General features: G+C 47.6%; 1 protein-coding gene across 3 annotated transcripts in view; it reads left to right on the forward strand.

Annotated features, from left to right (window-relative positions):
* The window catches only part of Pitpnc1 (phosphatidylinositol transfer protein cytoplasmic 1), a 276,157-nt gene that overhangs the window by 3,283 nt on the left and 250,843 nt on the right, over nt 1–22,031 (forward strand). For 2 of the 3 annotated variants that reach the window (XM_041635714.1, XM_041635719.1), the window contains exon 1: nt 7,724–8,580. The exons of the other annotated variant lie outside the window; for it this stretch is intronic. In XM_041635714.1, coding sequence (XP_041491648.1) covers nt 8,533–8,580 — 48 coding nt within the window. In that variant the 5' untranslated portion in view covers nt 7,724–8,532. Of the gene's footprint in view, nt 1–7,723; nt 8,581–22,031 lie in introns of those variants that run through there. 3 annotated transcript variants of the gene reach the window in all.

The raw sequence follows: 22,031 nt of genomic DNA on the forward strand, positions 1-22,031 counted from the left end.
AGCCAGGCAGTGGTAGCACATACTTTTAATCCCAGAAGTTGGGAGGCAGAGGCAGGCGGATCTCTGAGTTTGAGGGCAGCCTGGTATACAAAGTGAGTTTCAGAACAACTAGAACTGTTTCACAGAGAAACCCTGTCTCAAAACACCAAAGACAAAAATTATGTGCATGAGTTTTACCTTCATGTATGTCTGTGTGTCACGTGTGTACCTGGTGCCCAGGCCTAGAAGAGGGCAGCAGCTCTCTTGAGCCTGGAGTAACAGCTGATTGTGAGCGGCCATGTGGGTGCTGGGAATCGAATCCAGGTCTTCTGGAAGAGCATCTAGTGCTCTTAACTGCTGAGCTATCTTTGCAGCTTCTAAGCTGGGGTTTTGTTATAAATTATTACATCCTCTTTCTGTCTTTCACAGTGCTGGGTTCGAATGCCTGGTGCATGCTATGCCACCATTACACCACTGAGCTACACTCCCAGTCCCTCCCTCTGGATACTATTTGTTTGCTTGGCTTTTGGTTTGGTTTTGTTCCCCTCCACCAAGAAGGTGTTTTTCTGTGTAGTTCTGGGTGCCCTGAACTTGCTCTGTAGATAAGGCTGTCCCCAAAGATTCCCCTGCCTCTGCTGCCCCAGTGATGGGACTAAAGCTGCCGGAATCAAAATTCACAGTACCACTGGATTGGGGTTGTCTTCCCCAAATAATACCCCAGTAATGGACTTTATATATCTGAAATGAGGGACCAATGACAAACTGTGCGGTGGTATCCCCTCTTTCCCCCGAGACAGGATTTCTCTGTGTAACAGTTCTAGCTCCCCTGGAACTTGCTCTGTAGACCACGCTGGCCTCGAACTCACAGAGATTCACCTGCCTCTTCCTCCCAAGTACTGGCGTTAGAGGCATGTTTCTCCACTGCCCGGCTGTTCAATGATCTTTTACTATTGTTACTTGTGGATGTTTGCCTGAATGTGTCTAAAAAGCATGTTTGCCCTCCGAGGCTGAAAGAGGGTGTTTAATCTCCTGGAACTCCAGTCAGTTGTGAGCCTCCATGTGAGTCCTGGGTATTGAACCTGGGTCCTCTATAGCCCTGTGTTTTTACTAAGAAAGGATTTAGCATTTGCTTAGTGACAAACGAAAAGGAACACAGGGCCTCAAGTATATGTAAACACACAGTTGTGCTTTATCATTCTTCTCAGTTGTTGGAACCAAGCAATTCCTATTTTAATAAAACAAAGATGAAGCAGGGCAGTGGTAGCGCACACACCCTTACTCCTGCTGTGAGTTCAAGGCCAGCTTGGCCCCATCTTGGGGGCGGGGAGGGAGGGGGGAAAGATTTCTTCAACTGAAAATATTTAAATGATTTGGGGTAGGATCATAGCTCAGTAGTAAAGCACTTTTTCTTGTAAGGCCTGGGATTCAGTCCTTAGCACTGAAGAAAAAAATGTGAATAAACAGATCAGAGAGGGGCTGGGAGATAGGAAAGTTAGTCAAGTGATTTCTGAGAAAGCATGGGGGCCTGAGTTGATCCTCAGAACCCACGTGCTGGTGTGGCGGCCTGCGTTTGTAATCCCAGTGCAAAAAGACAGAGGGGACAGATCCTGGAGCTCTCTGGCTGGCCAACTTGGTCTAACCTAGCCTAGTGGAAGAGCACTAGGTCCCAGTGAGAGACTCTGCCTCCAAAAACAAGCCAGACCACTCCTAACAAGATCAAAAGCCCTCCCGTCCCCCGCCCGCTACACACACGAGCACGTGTACATATGTGCCTCCTCCCACCACAAACGAACAGGCAACCACACACACCAACCACACACACCGACCACACACACCGGTAAGGGGGATTCTGCATTAGAGATGGAGATACCCTTGGTCTGAGGAGATGGGGTTTAAATGCATCCTCCTGAGCATGTGCTGGACTTGAGGACAGAAGAAGGCATGCATGGAAAGAGAAAAAACATTATCTTTACAGTGGAGAAACAGAGACCACCTTAGCTATCTGATCGAGGGTGAGGTTAAGCAGAGGGGCCTTTATCATGGGTTACTTTGGCAATATAAAATGACATGGGAATGACAACAGCGCTAAACTCTTTTTTAATTTTATATTCATTCATTCATTTATTTTTGGAACAGGGCCTCATTGTGTAACTCCGGCTGAACTGTACCTTGCTATGTAGACTATGCCGTGAACTCACAGAGATCAGCCTGCCTCTGCCTCCCAAGTGGACTTCCTATACCATGCTGGGGTTAAAGGCGTTCACCATCACTCCCAGGATATTTTTTTAAATTATTATTGTGGATGTGTATATATGTGCGTTTTCCATGAGTAGTTGTGTGCCCTCAGAGGCCAGAAGAAGATGTTATATGCCCTGCAATTGGAGATACAGGCAGTTGGGAGCTGCTTGATGTGGGGGCTAAGAACTGAATTTGCAAGGGTCCAGCCTCAGCTCGGGTTCAGGTCCTGAGACAGGAAGGGTGTTGGTGCAAGGAAGAAATCTGACCACCAAGTGGACTGCACTCAAGTGAACCCAAATAGCTTTAGCTGTTGTTATTCACAGAGTTTTCTACCAGACTTACTTGAACAGCTTTATTATTGGCTCCTATTTTGACTTTTAAGAAACACATCATATTTTGAGAAATACATCACAATCATTACAAAAGCCCCCATTGTTCTCCTTTGTGCTTCCCCAAATACACTTTCCCGCCCCCTACATAACCTTATCCTAGACATAGAGTGCAGCATTTTTGCAGGTTTAACTAATTATCCAGCCAGACACACCCTGCTCTTGCAGCACTGATGTCAGCTGGCAGCTACTTGTGGTGACAAAGATAAGAAGTAATGGACATGGGCACAATGCTGTAACAGTATTCAATATTCAATATTCAAACCCAGATCATTCTTTCATGTCTGAAAGATATGCTTTTATACGGCTCCCCTTTCTCCAAGAGGGTCCCATGCCTCAGTCTCTCTGTAGAAGGCAGACATTGGTAAGGCGCTCTTTTCCCATCCACCATCCCATGCTTCTCCCGCCAATATAAGCTCCTGTGTATATATCTTTATGATGGAGCTGTCATCCCACATTTTGCCTTGTATTTTTTCCTCTTGGAGCATACCAGACCTTACCAATGGTTCTGTGTGTGGTGTGCAGGGAACTTACTCTCAACAGTTGGCACTATGTGTACTCCTGAGACCTTTTCCCTAGTCTGCGTCTGCATGCCTTACTCTCCTTTCCAGAACCGTGAGACACAGGCAATGCTCCTAGTGTCATGTTCACACGTGTACTCTTGACTTCCTGCCACTACTGCTCTGTGAGTCTTTCTCCATGAGGTGGTTCTACCTACCTTTGCCGTAGGACAAATATGAAAGCCAGACCCATTAATTTTAATTGCCTCTGTCGAGTTAGGAAAGCTCCCAGGATTAGGAGTCGTAGTTAGTAATTCCAGATAAGAGATTTGAGAAGCATTAGTCCCCTGCTGATTCTAAGGAGAAAATATTCGAGAAAGAACAGAATTTCCGGGGGGAAATTACAGCTGTTGCATGCGTGACTGACAAAGTGAAATTAAAACCCGCCAAAGTAGGGGGCTGGCTCAGTGGTTAGGAGCACTGGCTGCTCTTCCAGAGGTCCTGAGTTCAATTCCCAGCAACCACGTGGTGGCTCACAACCATCTGTAATGAGATCTGGTGCCCTCCTCTGGCGTGTGGGCATACATGGAGGCAGAATGTTGTATACATAATAAATAAATAAATAAATTAAAAAAACCCGCCAGCTGGGCGGTGGTGGCACACACCTTTAATCCCAGCACTTGGGAGGCAGAGTCAGGCGGATCTCTGTGAGTTCGAGACCAGCCTGGTCTACAAGAGCTAGTTTCAGGACAGGCTCCAAAACCACAGAGAAACCCTGTCTCAAAAAAAAAAAAAAAAAAAAAAAACCGCCAAAGGAATCAATATAACAAGAGAAGGGAGCCTGCAAGCTGCATAAATTCAGCAGAGTCCGGCACTGCCCTGTGATCCAGCGAGAGAGCATCCTCACCATCCTTGTCTCGAGGAGAACCATTGGACCTCAGGCATTCAAACGCTGATCTGAGACCAGGTTGCATGGCTCCCAACATGAACTGGCGTCTTCTAGAAGAGCAGCAAGTGCTCTTAACAGCTGAGCCATCTGTCCAGCCCATAAGGCCTGGTTTTTCTTTTTAAAATTATTTTCTTTCTTTAACCCTTTCTTCTCACTGTAGAGCGAGAAGAATAGAAGGCCCCAGGACTTTGAGCATGAGTTCTCTTACTACATTCCTCGTACCCCACCCCCTAGTTCTATTTGGACAAGCTGAAAATCAGTCTCAATCAAGCTCAGAACCGCTAGACAATGGCATATGCTTGATGAATCTCACCCTGATTCCTTATCACCCCCATCCCAACACAGCCAAATGCTGGATGGTTGGCACATTTAATCACCGAAACCAAGAATGCCGTTAAATGCCTTCAGTGACCCCCACCATGAAGTGTCATCTGTCTCCAGTCAACACATATGATATCTTTACATCCTCTGTGCCCCACACTCATTTTTTTTTTTTTTTTTTTTTTTTTTTTTTTTTTTTTTTTTAAATATATTTATTTATTTATTTATTTATTACGTATACAATGTTCTGTCTGTGTGTATGTCTGCAGGCCAGAAGAGGGCACCAGACCTCATTCCAGATGGTTGTGAGCCACCATGTGGTTGCTGGGAATTGAACTCAGGACCTTTGGAAGAGCAGGCAATGCTCTTAACCACTGAGCCATCTCTCCAGCCCCCCCACACTCATTTTTAAATGTGATGACCGATAACTGATGCTTTCCCATCCTTAATGGACAACCTTCTTACCAACCGTTACCATGGCTTCATTGGCTTAAGAGAAACAAAGGTATGGCCAAGAGTGGTGGCGCACGTCTTCACTCCCAGCACTCAGGAGGCAGAAGCAGGTGGATCTCTGCGTTCAAGGTCATTCTGATCTACAGAACAAATTCCAGAACAGGCAGGGCTACGGAGAAACCCTGTCCCAAAAACAAAAACAAAAAAGGTACAGTTCTTGTCATGCATTTGCTGGTGAAGGCAGGGCTTGAAACATTTGCAAGCACTCACTACCTTTGACCAGTAGATGGCGCTCTCCTCTAGACCAAATGAGTTATGAATGAACTCTTCCTAACCCCAGAACAAGAGCCATAGTAATGAATACTAGCCAACCCCAATTCCTGCTCAGATCGTTTATATTCCTCCTCTCTTCTTCATTCCCTCTCTAGTCCATATGTTCCCATATGTTTTCTGTAGTATTATGTTGATACAGTCACCTCTCTTATTGTGTCCCAACCAATTCAGCATATTGCCATCCGCATCGCTTTCCATAACACACAGATAGACAATGCTTGCCTTTAAAATGATGTCGCAAGGGTTAAGTTGGCATGGAGGATTCTCTGAGAAGACAAGGGGATGAGCAGAAGGATCGAGCAGAAGTGGTCTTCTGCAGCCATAAGGGTTAGGAAATACTAGTGGGCTGACATGGGAGAGACAGCCTCAGAGCCTGCACCCTGCTGCCTTCGCCAAAAGGCTTTTAAGGTGCTAGCTAGCATTAGAGCTGTGCTCACACAGTGTTAATGTGCCGGCAATAAAGAAGCTGATTGGGAGGGAAAAGAGAGTCCTTTGGGAAGTCACCTTGCAACAGGAGGTGCCTGGGGTGGGGAGGGCGGGGCAGAGAGGGCAGGGCAGTTTCTTTGCCTGTTGATGCACACTCCACCCAGATCAAAAATGCACAGAAACACTACTGTACTGAGCACGTGAAGATGTTTCTCTGTCGTTATTCACTGTATAGCAGCTACTTACATCGCATGTACATTGTGTTAGACAATATAAGCAGTCTAGAGGTAATTTAAAACACATGGGAGGCCGGGCGGTGGTGGCGCACGCCTTTAATCCCAGCACTAGAGAGGCAGAGGCAGGTGGATTTCTGTGAGTTCGAGGCTAGCTTGGTCTACAAGAGCTAGTTCCAGGACAGGCTCCAAAGCCACAGAGAAACCCTGTCTCAGAAAACAAAAAAAAAAAAAAAAAAAAAAAACCCAAAAAACAAAAACAAAAAAAACCACATGGGAGGATCTGTGTGGGACCCGACACTGCATAGGGGATGAAGAGCTACTCCACTAAGAGAAAAAAGAAAAAACAGTGGGGATTATTTTTTCTTTGTCGCCCCCTTCCGTAGTGTTATTATCCAACACTACAGTGTCAGATTTAAATTCTCTACCCCTCTATCTCAAAGGGCAGTAGTGGCGCATGCCTTTAATTCCAGCACTTGGGAGGCAGAGGCAGGCGGATCTCTGAGTTCTGAAGCCAGCCTGGCCTACAGAATTCCAGGATAGCCAGGACTACACAGAGAAACTTAGTCCTAAAAAACAGAAACAAATTCCCCACATTAAGGAATTTGGTTTAGCTTTAATTAGCTGCTGTAAATGTTTCTGAACCAACTTTGGGAAGCATTTATCTAGAAAATAGGTTTTTTTTTTTGTTTTGTTTTTACCAAAATATAAGTTAGATTTAGGGTGTCATTTTCCTAGCTGGCTGGATCACATTCCCTGAAATCTAAACTCAGTTGGGCCATCTGGACAACTTTAGCCACAGCCCATCCCCATTACATTGCTTTATGATTTATTGATTATAATTTAAAATACTGTATCATTGAGGTCTGCATAATCTGCTTTGCCCAATATAAACCCTTTGAGTAGATGTGGGTCATCGGAGCTCACAAGCACACACACACACACACACACACACACACACACACATCTATGTATATTTATTTGAGAACCAGTGATGCTTACAGATTATTCTCTTATAAGCAGTGGATGCATTTCTTTTTCATTTTTAGAAAAAACAAGCTAAAAAAAAACGAATACCAGACAAATGAAAACCAGACTTCAGCAGTTACATGCTGCTTCCTGAGTAACTAAAGAATGTGCTTTTCGTGGTTAAAACGAGAGATCTGTTTAATATGGATGAAATACCAACACCCCAGGCATTTTTATTGACGTTTCACTGTGACTTTTTGAACTTAGAAGTGCTGACACGAAAACCTATTCTTCCTGCTCTGAGAAGCCTGCAATAGGATTGCAGAGCCAGAGCGTAAGAGGTAACAAGTGATGACAGGGAGTGTTTCTCTCTCTCTCTCTCTCTCTCTCTCTCTCTCTCTCTCTCTCTGTGTGTGTGTGTGTGTGTGTGTGTGTGTATGTGTGTGCTTTGTTGTCACCCACACCGCTGCAGGATTCCGTCTCGAGAGCATGTTAGAAAACACATTCTCAAAATCATCACTTTTCTTGCTCAGGCCTTGCTTACCCTATCAGAGAGAAAAATGCTCGCAGTGGGCTTTTGTAAAGACCCCCGCCCCCAAAGTCAAGGGGGTCTTTGGAAACAGAGCGTTTTCAGAGCGTCTAAGTAGAGAACCCTGTGGTACCCCAGGTACAGTAGAAAACAGATCTCAGTATTTTAAGAGTCCAAGATAACCCCTCTTTGAGATCCTCGTCGGCGCTCGCTGCTATGGGTTCCGGGACAGCCCTGGCGGCGTCTGGCAGCAGACGGGGAGAGACATGCTGTTTTGTTTAAATCCTCCACATTCTTTGCCGTTTCCCCATTGGCCGGATGGGGCTACCCTCCCCGCCGCGGCCGCTGCTGATGTCAGCCTGGTCGCTCTCGCTCCTCCCGCACCCACCTCCCGGCCCCAGGCACACTGCAGCTCGGCGCGGTCTCTCCAGACGCGGCGAGGTAGCTGCAAACTCACTGGCACGCACGGCGCTCGCAGAGCCGAGGGACTCGGGGGAGGGGACGCGCGCAAGGCGCTGGCAGCCACCCTCCGAGCTTGGAGACACCCGGGGCCCAGAACAGGGGAGAGCCCTGGCGGCGGCGGCTTCCCTTTTCTCTCCCAGCTGAGCTCTGGAGAGACTCGGGGACTGGCCCTAAAAAAGAGCAGGAAATCTTGTTTACCGCCCGGGGAGAGGAGACCAGTGAGCCTTTGTTTGGAAAGTCAGCATCGCCGGCTCCTGAGGCAATGTGTTCCTGGTGACATTAGCCCAGGGTAGACGGGTCGAAGGAAAAGGGGGCTCGCAAGGTTCAGCTTTGCTTTCGGACGAGGATCGAGAGGGTGACTTTTGTGCATTTGTTTGAATTTGTGGAAATCTTTTTTCCCCTCCCTCTTGCCTCTCTTGCCCGCTGCCGGGCATGTCCTGATCTGGTGGCCGCGCCTACCAGCCCGGGGCTACCGATTCGAGCTGTCTCCCGCGGGTCTCCCTCCCCTCAATCCCTGACTTTGCAATACCGGGAGGGCTGATCTCCGCGAGGAAGGAGGCGGGGGAGTCACAGACACCGGGACTCGAAGCTTGACATGTTCCAGGGCGGACCGGAGGCAGCCAGGAGCTGAGCGCACCGCCGGGGCTGCTTCGCTCGCCGGCTCCCAGTGCCCTTGCCTTCCGCTGGGCGCCAACCTTGCTCATCTGTTGGGACGCCCCCTTCTTCCCCGCGGTCCGCGGCCGGCAGGACCATGCTGCTGAAGGAGTACCGAATCTGCATGCCGCTCACAGTGGACGAGGTAGGCACTGCGCCGGGCCTCGCCGGCCCGCCCCTGGTCTCCAGCCGCCGCCACTCGGCCAGCGGGTCCACTGCGTGCGGCTGGAAAACCCGGGTGCTACCCTGGCGCCCAAACCTGGAGGCTGGAGGGGAGGAGGCAGGTATTCGCCGTTCCCACTCATCACCCCGGCCGGGGGAAGGTGGCGTGGGGGTGGGGCGGGTGAGTCAAGGTGGGCTCTTCAGGGACGTCTGGAATCAGATTACTAGGGACCACAATGCGTCACAGGGAGCCGCTGCGCCCCCTCCCTCCAATTAAGCAAATGCACTGAGTCCAACAAGAGCCCTAGCATGCTTTGCAGCCAGGGTGTCGAGGGTACCCCGCCGTGGAGGTATGCACTGTACCCATACACCCCTTTGCCAAGGTGGGCTTGCAGAGACAAATCCCGCGCGGGTGGGATCTGCAGACCGGAGTCCCGCCCGGAGCCACGTCGGAGGCCTTGAGGGGTCGGTTTAGACCCCCGACTTCTCCTTGTCGCCTCCGGTCTGGGCGCTGGCTTCTGCCCAGCCGGAGCATCCAGGCCCCCTCCGGTACCTGACTAGTCTTTTGCTGACCGCCTGGCTCGGAAACTTTCTGCGTGTCTCGTTCCTTCCACGGCGGGGAGCGTGGTCTGTGGAAGAGTCCCAGTGGTGGGGCCTGCGGCGTGGCCACCGGAGGGCGCTCCAGCACACCGGGCCAGGCTCTGGGTGTCGGAGCTGCAGGGTGGGGGGCTCCTTGCTTAAGGGTTCGGCCTCCATGCGCAGGTCAGCTTGCCTTCTCCCGACCCCCCACCCCCCACCCCTCCCCAACAGCGATCTCCGCCATTCAGGAAACGGTGACTCAGTAAGGGTCACTCTGGCCCGGGCTTCCCTTTCGTTCCCCTTTCTCCTCTCCACCTATTTGGATATTTCACAAGTGCTTTGCGTCTGTCCAGGGACTCAACAGCGAGAACATGAAGCCAATCAAGGCAATCTGAAATAGACTCGTGTGGTTTGGTGTGGCAACAAAAGAAGTCGGCGATCCGCAACGTATTTGTATTTAAAACCGGTGCATTTAATCTATCAGACATGTGATCCACTCACTACTTTGTTAAAGGGCCCTGTGCTTTTGTGTTATTCAAGCTATGGCTGACTCCTGGAGAGGGGCCAGCAATCTTCCTTTGGCATCTGGCGCTAGTGTTAAGGTGAGACCCTGGGACAATCCAAGACAAGATCAAAGTAGCCTGAAGTTTACAAAACGACACTCGACACTGGCTGCCAAAGATGAGGAGGGAGAGCTCAGCCATGTCCCCGCCCCCCACCCACACAGCCTTATCAACAAGCTTTGGAGTGCATACGTTTTTTAGGGGTGGCAGCGTTTTGAGCTGGGTTTTTAACGGTGGAAGCCGGGTGATTAGGTGCCTTTAACCCTTAATAATGGAGAAGCAGCGTACAGCTTTGTGAAGACTGAAGAAAGGCAAATGAATGAGATTGAACACACACACACACACACACACACACACACACGCCATCACTCTCCCTGGTGCTGATGCTGCCTTCCCCTTCAGGGTCTGGTAAACAGGACTTGGGCAGCTTGGAGGTGGTTGCGTGCTTCCATTCAGTCCCCTGGTGGAGATGACTGTGGAATTGTGGGTCCTCCCACAATGAGATTTCGTGAAATATTCAAAGACTGTCAGAGATAATGAAGAAAAGATCCAGTTCTAGAATCTTCTTCCTTCCCTCCTTCCCTCCTTCCCTCCCTCCCTCCTTTCTTTCTTTCTTTCTTTCTTTCTTTCTATTTAAACAGTGTCTGTGTAGTCCTGGAACTCGTTATCTAGACCAGACTGGCCTCAAACTCCCAGAGATCTGCGTTGGCTGGGATTAAAGATGTATATCACCTCACCCAGCCTTTCTTTCCCGCTAACTACAGCTCTTTATCTTGGTTGGTATTCTTCTCGTGGTTCCTTAAGCACACAGGCAGAGCATCCCCCCCCCCCCCCCATTTGTTTGTTTAATGTTAGTATTCAGTGGAGCAGCTAGGACTGAGTGGCACAGGTGGATGGTCCTTCTTTCCTCCTTTTCTTGAGATAGTGTTTCTTTGTAGATTTGACTAGCCTCAAGACTCAGGTCCACCAGACTCAGCCTCCCAAGTGCACTGTCACACCTGGCTAGGAAGCTCTCTCTTAATTGGCCAAGTAAGCTAGACTTTACCTGTAGGATAATTATAAATTATTTAGTGTTTAACTCAGACTAAAATAAATATGACTCCATTTCTATGAGGTCATATTTTGATTTTTAACTTTTATTCTTATTTTATTCTCTTTGTATTACTAGGGATTGAACACGACCTTGAACATGGCGGGTTGGGGTCCTGCCTCTGAGGTCGCGTTGTGGAATTGTTCTCTATTTCATCAGAGATGCAAATGGGGGCAGTTTAGATAGGAAGTCTCAAAAGGAAAGAATTCAGATTAGCCAAATCATCTGATGGGTAAGAAAAGTAGACTTAGCTGGCCACGTGTCAGACACTCAGAGTCCAAACTGGTGGAGCACCCCGTAGTCTCTGCCATCCTGGGGTGCTTGCTGGCCTTAACGCTCAGCACTCTGGAGGACCTTGAGTATCTGGGTGCAGAAGATGGTAGCTGAACTTTTTTTTTTTAAAATATTTATTTATTATGTATACAATATTCTGTCTGTGTGTATGCCTGCAGGCCAGAAGAGGGCACAAGATCTCATTACAGATGGTTGTGAGCCACCATGTGGTTGCTGGGAATTGAACTCAGGACCTTTGGAAGAGCAGGCAATGCTCTTAACCACTGAGCCATCTCTCCAGCCCGGTAGCTGAACTTTTGCTTCAACTTCCGGCTCCTATGAACTTGACGCGAACCCGTGTGACCCTTGCTTCAACTTCCGGCTCCTATGAACTTGACGCGAACCCGTGTGACCCTTCTGCTGCTCGTTCCTGATTAACTTTAGCTGTGAATTAGTAGCACTAGCTGGGGTTTGGCCAAGGAAGCAAATGCCCGGGTTTTGGAGAGTCAGTGTCTGGTCTTTGTCCCCTCTCCTTATCCTCTGACCCCACTTGACCTCCGACTGCTTGGTGGAGAGTTGGGGGGGGGGTGTTACCAGGTAGAGGTGTGGTGACTGGTGTTAGTAATGCCAGCACTCGGGAGGTGGAGTCCAGAGCCTGGAGGGAGGTGGGAGAGTTCAGAGTCATCTTCAGCTGTGTAGTAAGCTTGAAGTCAGTGATGAGACTGTCCCCGGCACCCCTCCAAAACGTTTCAACGTTGTTGTTGCCGGCCGCGGCACTAGTTAATGGCAGATTGAGGAGAAACGCGTTGGTAATGCCATTGTTTGTTTTTCCTTACCCTGCTCTTTGCAGTGTTTAAGCCAGGGAAAGGAAAATCATTTCTTGAAAACATAAAGTCAGCACTATCCTCGAAATAAAAAACCGGGGGCCTTTGAAATGTTACAGAGAGTATTGACTTCTGCTCGCCGGCCAGTCTTGTTTTAACACATAAAATGTTCCGCGGTTCCAGGAAAGAGAACGGCTCCGAGAGACTGAGAAAACAAAGCTGAGCCCCGGTCTAGAGCAGGGTTAATGGTGCGTTTGTGTGTATTTCAGTGAAAGAAGGCTGGCCGCGCAAGGTTGAAAGCCTGGACTTGTCCCCAGTGTTTCTCTCTCTCTCTCTCTCTCTCTCTCTCTCTCTCTCTCTCTCTCTCACACACACACACACACACACACACGGGGGAGGGGGGTTCAGAATAAGGAATTTAAGTAGCAAAATTCCATGGGTTAGTGGTGATTGTGTGTGTTCCGGTATACTTGTTGAAGTCAGAGGACAACCTTGGATGTCCTTCCTCAGACCTCAGATCATTTTTTTTCTTCTAGATAATAAGGCCTTTCACTGGTCTGGAATGGCCTGCCAAGTCAGCTAGGCTGGCTGGCCAGAGAGCCCCAGGGATCTGCCTGTTTCTGCCTGCCAGTGCTGTTTTTGTTTGTTTGTTTTTTGTTTTGGAACTCACTTGGGTGCAGGCTGGCCTTGAACTCACCGAGGTCCTGCCTCTGCCCCCTCACCATCACTGCTGGGCGCCTCCCCAGTGTTGTGAGTCCTGTTGCTTTCCTTTTCCTCTTCCTCTTCTCCCAGTCCCACCTCTCCCCACCCCTCCACAAGTATGTGGTGTGGGAGATTGGACTCAGCACTTAACCACAGTTCTGACAGAACTCTCTCTTGCATGCGCTCCATGCATGGTCAAACAAAAATACATTTATTTATTTATTTGCATATGTGTATGCTCGCCATGTGGAGGTCAGGATAACTTCTAGGAGAAACGTCTCATCTTATCCCAAGTGGGTCCCCCAGGATAGAGTTCAGGTTACCAGATCTGGTGACAAAATACCTTTACTGGATGAGACATTCCATAGCCCGTTATGGGTTAAATTTAATTAAAAACAACAACAACAACAAAATAACCACCCAAGAACAGCCAGACAAAAAGCTTCACTGGTGTTAAATACAGCCCGGTATTTAATAACGTAAGCCTGGTAGGGAGTTACTGACTCAGGGTTGGGGCTGGGCCTGACAGCCCTGTAATGATGAAGCTGCTGTCTTCCTCTGAATCATCTAGATTGTGGAAATTCAGACTTGGAAGCGCTTATGTATTAGCAGTGTCTGTAGCCATGCTGTTGTTTCCCAGAGGACTCCAGGCCTATAGGAGGAGGGCTCATCCAGCCTGTCTCATAGCTAAAGTGGCGGCTGGGTTGGAACAGGGCCTCTGATATCTGGTATGAACTTTTTTCATTGGAGGCTGTAGGCTGCGGTTTCTCTCTGGGTAATCCCTGTTGCTAGAAGATGTTCTCCCCAAGCCCCATGTAGCCATATAGCATGTATACGGGGCGTTTCCTAGTTGAAGGCAGCTTGGAGACGCAGACCCTGTGTCTACCCGGGAGACACAGAAGTATAGTCCCTGTTAGAAACTACAGAAGTGTGTCTAGGGTAGAAGAGTGTTGGCTTAGCGTTCTTGAGCACTATGGTAAGTCTGTAGACCTAAAAACCAGCAAACATATGAAAATTATTACCTGGGTGTGATGGTGCATGCCTCTGGCTCTAGCAACAGGGCGACTAAGATGGGAGAATTAAGAGTTCCAGGCCATGAACCCGAGAGATGGCTCAGCAGTTAAGAGCACCTATTGCTCTTCTAGAGGACTGGGATTTCATTCCCAGCACCCACATGGTTTCTCACAACCATCTGTAACTCCAATACCATGGGATCCAGTACCTTCCTCTGACCTCCGAGGGCACCAGACACACACGTCACATGATACATACATGCGGCAGAAAAACTTCCATACACATAAAATAAAAAACGGTTCAAAGTCAGTCTGTGCTGTCTGCTGAGACTGTGTCTAAATAAATAAACAAATAAATAAATAAGCAAATAAGGAGATTAAGCCCATCCTAAGAGAATGCAAGGTAGGAATCTTAGCTTTTGTTTTTAAAATAAAACATAAAACTACTTTTCTTTTTAAAAAGAAATATATCCTGACTGCCCTCCCAAATGTGCAGGTAGGCGTTTATTTATGGTCTTTAGGGATTCGCTGCACCATGAAGAAAAACAGAAACCTCTCATCTCTTCTTCAAGGAAAGAGGCAAAAAGAAAACAGAAGGATGTTACTTTGTGCTCTGCTCTGGGGGACAGCCAGCCCTCTACTACCCAGGATCCCTGGGCCCCAGGAGAGCTCCTTTACTGCTGTTTCTGAGAACAGATTCGGGAGCTGGGTGTGCTCCCCCTCCCCCAGGAGGGAGATGGAGATGCTAGGGTGCAGGTCTGCTGCTCCTCTCTCCTCCTCTCCTCCCTCTCCATTGGAAATTGTGACCTAGTGCCTCTGCAAGCCCCCTGCAGGCCTTCCAGAAGAAAAGGCTGATACTGTCATCTGCTTTGTGTGCCGTATGCGGTGGTACCCTTGACTGTGAAGGCTAAAGGCTCCTCAGAGTGTGGAAAACGTTTTCTGTTTTTAATCTCTTGTTTTAATTTTTTCCGACTGCTCCTAGTTTGAGAGGAACCAAGGCTAGGACCGTGAGTTTGATTTCTGAGTGAGCTTCCTTTGCCTGTGTCCTCACAGACAGTGGACAGTGTTCCCAAAGCCACCCTGCTATCGTGCAGAGGTGCAGTCTTGCCCCTGAGTGGCGTGGAGGGTTAATGGCTAAGTGCAGGTTCTCACACTAATGGAGTAGACAAGGAGCAGATGCAGGCCTGCTGGCGGACCGGACGGGAAGTTGACTCTGTGCGGGAAGGGCCACTGCACCTCCCCAGTCACTTAAGGGGACACCTGTCATGGAGAACAGATGCTGGACCGTGAAGGAATAAAAATGGATGCTGTTCTTAGCACAGCGGAGTTGAATGTGGTAGTTTAGTTATCTGCTATTACATCTAAGAGAGAGAGAGTGAGATCATCTCTGCTGGTGGGCAGACATTGGTGTTGGGGTCTCAAACCCAGGGTCTTAGACATACTTCTTAATTCTTTTTTTCCTTTAAAAAAAAAGATAATTTTCATTTTATTTGTTTGAATGTTTCCCTGCCTGCATGTATGTGTAACGCATGAATGAAGTGACCATGGAGGCCAGGAGAGAGTGTTGGGTGCCCTGGAGCTAGTGTGGTAGGTGGGTGTGATATGTCCTGTGGGTGCCTGGAGTCAAAGCTGGGGTCCCTTCACCTTTGAGCATCCCTCCAGCCCCAACCCTAAAAGTCTCAGAGTCTGTGCATCGGATTATACTAACTGATATTCACAGAATAGTGGGTGTGCTTATTTCAGAGACTATTATTTCCAGACAATGGAAAATTACTTTGTGTGTGTGTGTGTGTGTGTGTGTGTGTGTGTGTGTGGTGTTGGGGTTGGGTGTAGGGAGTTGGAATCTGGGATCTTGCTCATGCTATGTGGGCACTGAGACAGAACCTCAGGGATCTTTTTTGTTTTGTTTTGTTTTGAGGCAGGGTTTCTCTCCATTGCCCTGGAAGTCACTATGAGGCCCAAGCCGGCCTTGCACGCACAGAGATCTGCCGTATATCGCCATGACCACTTATCCTCACATTTTTAAGTGTGTGAGTATGTGTGTGTGTGAGTGTGTATACACAGCGTCAAGTCATCAACATTTTGTTCGTTTAGTGTTGAGACCTAAGGTATTAGTATGGAGCCTTAACTGGCTTGGAACTCACTATGTAGATCGCCTGGCGGTGTGTTTTTCAGTAGCAATCGTCATGGAAAAGTACATCCAGACTGCAGGATGAGAGTGAAGGCTGGGTCCCCTGACTGGCAGGCCTGGATGTTGTCCTGTTGTCTGTCTGGATAGCTTAGCCACCTCTGGAAAACCTTTCTGAAAAGTAGAAAACATTTCTAACCCCCTCTTGGGGTCAAAAGACCAAGATATGAGATAGCGAGGAGTTAGGAAGGCTGTGAGTGTGATCGATTCTGCCCCACGAGAGAGGAAAAGGCAAATTCTAAATTACTCCTCCTAGAAATTGGAAATTTTGTGGGATTCCCAGTGGAGTTTTTTGGTTTTTTTTTGTTTTGTTTTGTTTTGTTTTTTGGTGGGGTGGGTAGGCTGTTAGGCAGATGAAGCTCACATGGTTGTGACAAAATAAAGCTCCTTGCTGGTGGAGAATTAAGGCCCCACTTCTTCCTGGCTGTCAATTAAAGATTGGTTTCTAGAGGCCACTTCCTATTTCCTGCCATATCAACCTTTTATTGACATGGCACTTGGTTCTTTCAAAGCCAATGGAGTGTCTGCTGCAAGTTTTAATCTCTTGACTTTGTCATCGCTGACTTCTGGGACCCTTTTTCCAAGAGAACCCTCTGGTTGGCCCAGGCCCACCGTGTTCAAGGGCAGAGGATCAAATATAGACAGGGTGGAGCCATTCTGCCTAGCATGAGGCGACGGGCTGGATTGAGAGCCTCCACTGGAGGAGAGAAGGAGCTATGGGTTGAATTTGGAGCATTTATGGCTATGAAAAGTTGCAGGTATTTGAACCATAATGAAAGTATTCACTTCACAGATACATTCTTGGCCTCCTTCTGGGTGCCCAGTGCTTGGGGACAGCGCCACAAGCAAGGCAGACACAATCACTGCCTTTCGGGAGCTCAGGAAACAGAGGACACTGGGGAGGTTCATTAATGGTTTGGAGCTGGTGGTTTTGGACAGGGGATGAAGCTTAATAGCTGAGTACTTGCCTGACATGAATGGGATCCTGCACCAGGGACAGAAGAGGAGCAATCAGATTGCTATGTAAAGTCAAAATCAGTAAAACTTTTTTCTTTTGGGTTTTTCAAGACAGGGTTTCTCGGTGTAGCTTTTGGAACCCATCCTGGAACTCACACTGTAGACCAGGCTGGCCTCAAACTCTGGTTGCCTCTGCCTCTTGAATGCTGGGATCAAAGGTGTGCATCACCGCTGCCTGGCTCCATAAAGCTTTTTAAACATGGTTCAAGGGATGGCCTCGGGAGGTGGCTCGGTGGGTGAAAGCACTTGTCGCCCGAGCATGGGGACCCAAGTTTGAATCTCAGTCACCCACATAGAAGCTGGAAACAGGCAAAGTGTCTGGAGGCAGCCGGGAGACTTTCTGAAGTTCTCAGGCCAGCTCGTTTAACCCATGCAGCAGGAGAACAACAAAAGTTCCCTGTCTCAAGGGGGAAAGGTGAGATTTGTCCTGGGTTTATCCTCAGAACTGAATGTTTACATTGTGGCAGGTGTGCACCAGAGTTCACACTAACACACACAATACAATGCGCATGTGAGCACACACACACACACACACACACACGAAAATTGAAGAGGCGCATAGAGTTATTTGAACACCAGCTTCAGAGAACTCCACCAGCAGAAAGGTCTGAGCTGGAAATTATGAGTAAATTGAAAAGTTGTGGTCCCCGTAAGTTGCGGTCCCTGTTCTCGAGGAAATAAATGCCTGTAGCTGTTTGGGTCTAGACAACTCTGCAGAAAAATCATGTCATCTTCTGAGACAGTGTGAGGAAAAAAACGTGTGTGCCAGATTTGAACCAAATGGCTGTGATGTAGGTCAGAATTAGGGAGGGAAACACATTTATTGCTGAAAAGTGGACCTAGGGCCAGCCTCAGGGATGCAGGATGCTGCAGGTCACTGTGGTCCTAGTTCATAAGGACCACCCTGGTCAGCCCCTCTCAGGGGATGGAGGCACCTCAGAGCTTCAGGCAGAGTAAACCCAGCATCGCTGCTCTTGAGGAGTTGTTTTCACAGAGAGCCAGTTCTTGGTGATGGTAATGTCTGCCAGTGGTGTTCAAGACATCTGGGCTCCTTGGCCATTTAAACTGTGCCTCAGTCACTTCTGTCTAGATGGCAGAACCTCCTGGGATAGGCAGGGCGCACCGTTCAGAATGCGTGTGGTTGCAGGTAGGGGTCGAAGCCCAGGACATTCTGTCTTGGCCTCTGGCGTCGTTATAAATGATGACAAAGGAAGTCTGGGGTCCCCCACCACTTCCTGGCTGCTTGGACAACGTCATGCAATGCTGTTTGTTGGCTTAGAAATGCTGAAGTCAGAGCTCGCCAAGACTTGAGCAGTGAGGATTAAAGTGACTCATTTTCTATTTCCCAGCACGCTGACAGAAAGAGCCTGCTCTTCAAAATGCCTCTTTAGACAGAGTGGAAGTCAAGTCCTGTGTCCAAATGAGGAGCCAACGGAAGTTCTTATCAGACCGTCAGACTATCTCGTGACTCACTCCACTTCTTAACTTTTTATTACTGACTTATTTGTTTTGAGTTAGGATTTCCCTAGACTGGCCTGGAACACTCAGTGGTCCTCTGGCCTTAACCTCCCAAGTGTTGGGGTCACAGGCGTGTCTCATCAGGTCCAGGTTTGTGTGTGTGTGTGTTGTGTACACAGAGGCCAGAGAAAGACGTTTGTGTCCTTTATCACACTCTACCTTATTCCCTCGAGACAGAGACTCAGTCAATCTGGAACTAGTCTGTCAGCCAGCAAACCCCAATGGTCTCTGTTTCAACACATAGTTCTGCGGTCACAGGCACACGCTCAGGGCTGGCTCTTTAGATGGGCGCTGGAGATAGAAACCTACGTCTTCAAGGTTGTACAGAAGTTCCCTGTCTCAGGGTGAAAGGTGAGGTTTACCCTGGGTTTATCCTCAGAACTGAATGTTTACATCATGGCAGGTGTGCACCAGAGTTCACACTAACACATACACACACACACACACACACACACACACACGAAAATTGAAGAGGCACATAGAGTTATTTGAGCATCAGCTTCAGAGAACTCCACCAGCAGAAAGGTCTGAGCTGGAAATTATGAGTAAGTTGAAAAGTTTTGGTCCCCGAAGTTGCGGTCTTACCTACGGAGCTGTCTCTCTAGCCCCGTTTTTTTTTCTTTCCCCCCTTTAAGTTCAACTGAAGCATGACTGTCTAGAACTCCAGTTGTTCCCTAGTGCAGAAAAATCATTGGCCCTTTAAGTCCCTCAGCATTCTATCCTAGGGTGGTGTTTCTTTGTCAGACTGAATCATCCTAAGTAAGAGTGGCCAAACAAATGTAATTTGATGACACCCTATAATAATGTTATTTAAGCACTTAATCTAAGTGGCTAATCTCCTAAAATTGCTCCCTGGTTCCAAATTCATTCTCTTTCTCTCTCTCTCTGTCTTTCACTCAAACACACAGAGATATATACATAAAGAGAAGACACATATAGAAACACGTATATCCACACACAGGGACATACATTCACATACATCTACATACACATCTATACAGATGCAGGCATACTCACACAAATACATAGATACATGTGCAGACACATACAGATACAGACTTGTATTCACACATGCTTATACACAGACACAGATACACACAAACAGACACAGAAACACAGACACACACTTATGCACACTCACACACACTGCACACAGAGACACATACACATTTAACACAGATACACTCACTCACACGACACCCTCCCCACTCTGGTCTGATTGTATTAGTTATATGAAGGCCTCATTCTGAAGTTTCTAAGTCTGTATTTTTGCACTGGAAAAAAAAAAAAACCCTCCTTAATCTTCATGATTTTTTTGTTGGTTTTTCTTTGTTTCTTGTTTTCTTGTTTTCTTGTTTTCTTTCTTTCTTTCTTTCTTTCTTTCTTTCTTTCTTTCTTAAGTTTTTCAAGACAGGGTTTCACCTGGTAAAGAGGTGGCACATGCCTTTAATTCTAGCACTGGGAGGCAGAGGCAGGCTGAGCTCTGTAAGTTCAAGGCCAGACTGGTCTACAGAGTGAATTGCAGGACAGTTTAGGTTGTTACACAGAGAAAACCTGTCTTCAAAAACAAAAACAAACAAGGTTGTTACACAGACAGGGTTTCTCCATGTAACCTTGGCTTATCTGGAACTCACTCTGTAGACCAGGCTGACCTCGAACTCAAAGATCCACCTACTTCTACACCACTGCCCAGCTACCTTAGTTTTTATTTAAAAGAAATGAATCAACTGAAGAGTGGAAAAATAACTATTAATTTACGTTTTACTGTAACTAAATTCTTTTTTTTTTGTAACTAAATTCTTTAAATCTTCTCTGGGCTGCTTATCTCTATCTATCTATCTATCTATCTATCTATCTATCTATCTATCTATTTGAGACAGGGACTCCTGGCTGCCCTGGAGCTCACTAAATAGACCAGGCTGGTCTTGAACTCATTGAGATCTTCTTGCCTCTGCTTCCTGAGTGCTGGGTTTAAACGCGTGCACCATCATACCCAGGCCCTTCTCTGGGTCTTACTTGCTGGATTCTTTATATCTCCTGGCATCTGTTTTATTTACAGCAGGCTTTCCCTTTCTCTTCCTTTCATGCAGGGGCAAGCACTCTACCATGGAGCTCCATCCTCAGCCCCGCTTATTCCTTCCCCCCTTTCTTTCTTTAAATGTGTGTGTGTGTGTGTGTGTGTGTGTGTGTGTGTGTTTCCCAAGACTGAATTTTGTGCTTTCTATTTGGTGCTTTGAAATTGCGGTCCTCCTGCCTCAGCCACCCCGGTGCTGGCATCTCAGTCTTTGTGCCTGTGCACCTGGCCATTCATTTATTCTGACGATGGCAAAGTGCATGTCCTGCCTTTGGCAAAGGGTTTGTGACTTTGCATGACATACACAGGCAGCTTATAGATTGTAGTACAACTCGTTATTGAATCTCGTACCCACGCTTCCTGGAAAGCCGTGTGTTGGACTGCACAGTCCCTAGAAAGCCCAGGGCTGTACACCCATCCTCTTTTATCTCGGCCATCTCCATTTTCCTTTCTGACATAGGAGTTGTGTAAGCTCTGTCTCTTGGCAACTCAGCTCACAGTAAGCAACTAGCCAGTTACCCTGTGGCACGAGGACCCGGTGGGGTGTGACTTGGCTGTAGTTTCCTTAGCATTTTTCTTCCTCCACAGTTACGTACACACATGTAATGTATTTTGGCCTTGCTCCACCTCAACCATTATCTCTCTGCAAGCCCCTTCTCGCCAAGTCCCCTGCAGACCCCCTGTCATCCATGGTTTTACTAGGGAATGCCTGCAGGCGCAGGGGTGGGCTTATTTACTTGAATAAGGCCAACTTACCAGTGGCTTCAGGGGTCTGTGTCTCCCCTCCCCCAGACAACCTTTAACCTCCCACTGCATTTCCATTTGCAGGTGAGCACTCAATAGTCTTTTACTCTCAGCTCTTTTATTAAAATTGTTTTTATTGAGCTGTATGTTTCTCTGCACCCCCAACTTCCTCTCCCTTCCTCCACTACCCTCCCATGGTCCCCATGTGCCCAATTTACTCAGGAGATTTTGTCTTTTTTTATTTCCATGAATGTCTCTCTTAGGGTCCTCTTTGCTGTCTAGGTTCTCTGGGATTATAAATTGTAGGCTGGTTTTTCTTTGCTTTATGTCTAAAAGTCACTTATGAGTGAGTACATGTGATATTTGTCTTTCTGGGTCTGGGTTACCTCACTCAATATGATGTTTTCTATATCTATCCATTTGCCCGCAAATTTCAAGATGTCATTATTTTTTTCTGCTGTGTAGTACTCCATTGTGTACATGTACCATATTTTCCTTATCCTTTCTTGGATCAAGGGGCATTTAGGTTATTTCCAGGTTCTGGCTATGATAAACAATGCTGCTATGAACATAGTTGAGCACATGTCCTTGTGGCACGATTGAGCATCCTTTGGATATATACCCAAAAGAGGTATTGCTGAGTCTTGAGAAAGGTTGTTTCCTAATTTACTGAGAAATCACCACACTGATCTCCAGAGGGGCTGTACCAGCTTGCACTCCCACCAGCAATAGAGGAGTGTTCCCTTACCTCACAACCTCTCCAGGATAAGTTGTCATCAGTGTTTTTGATCTTGACCATTCTTACAGGTGTAAAATGGAATCTCAGAGTCGTTTTGATTTGCATTTCTC

Source organism: Microtus oregoni, unplaced genomic scaffold, assembly GCF_018167655.1.
Source record: "Microtus oregoni isolate MIOR12 unplaced genomic scaffold, Mior012 000048F_ref0000485, whole genome shotgun sequence".
Classification (NCBI taxonomy): domain Eukaryota; kingdom Metazoa; phylum Chordata; class Mammalia; order Rodentia; family Cricetidae; genus Microtus; species Microtus oregoni.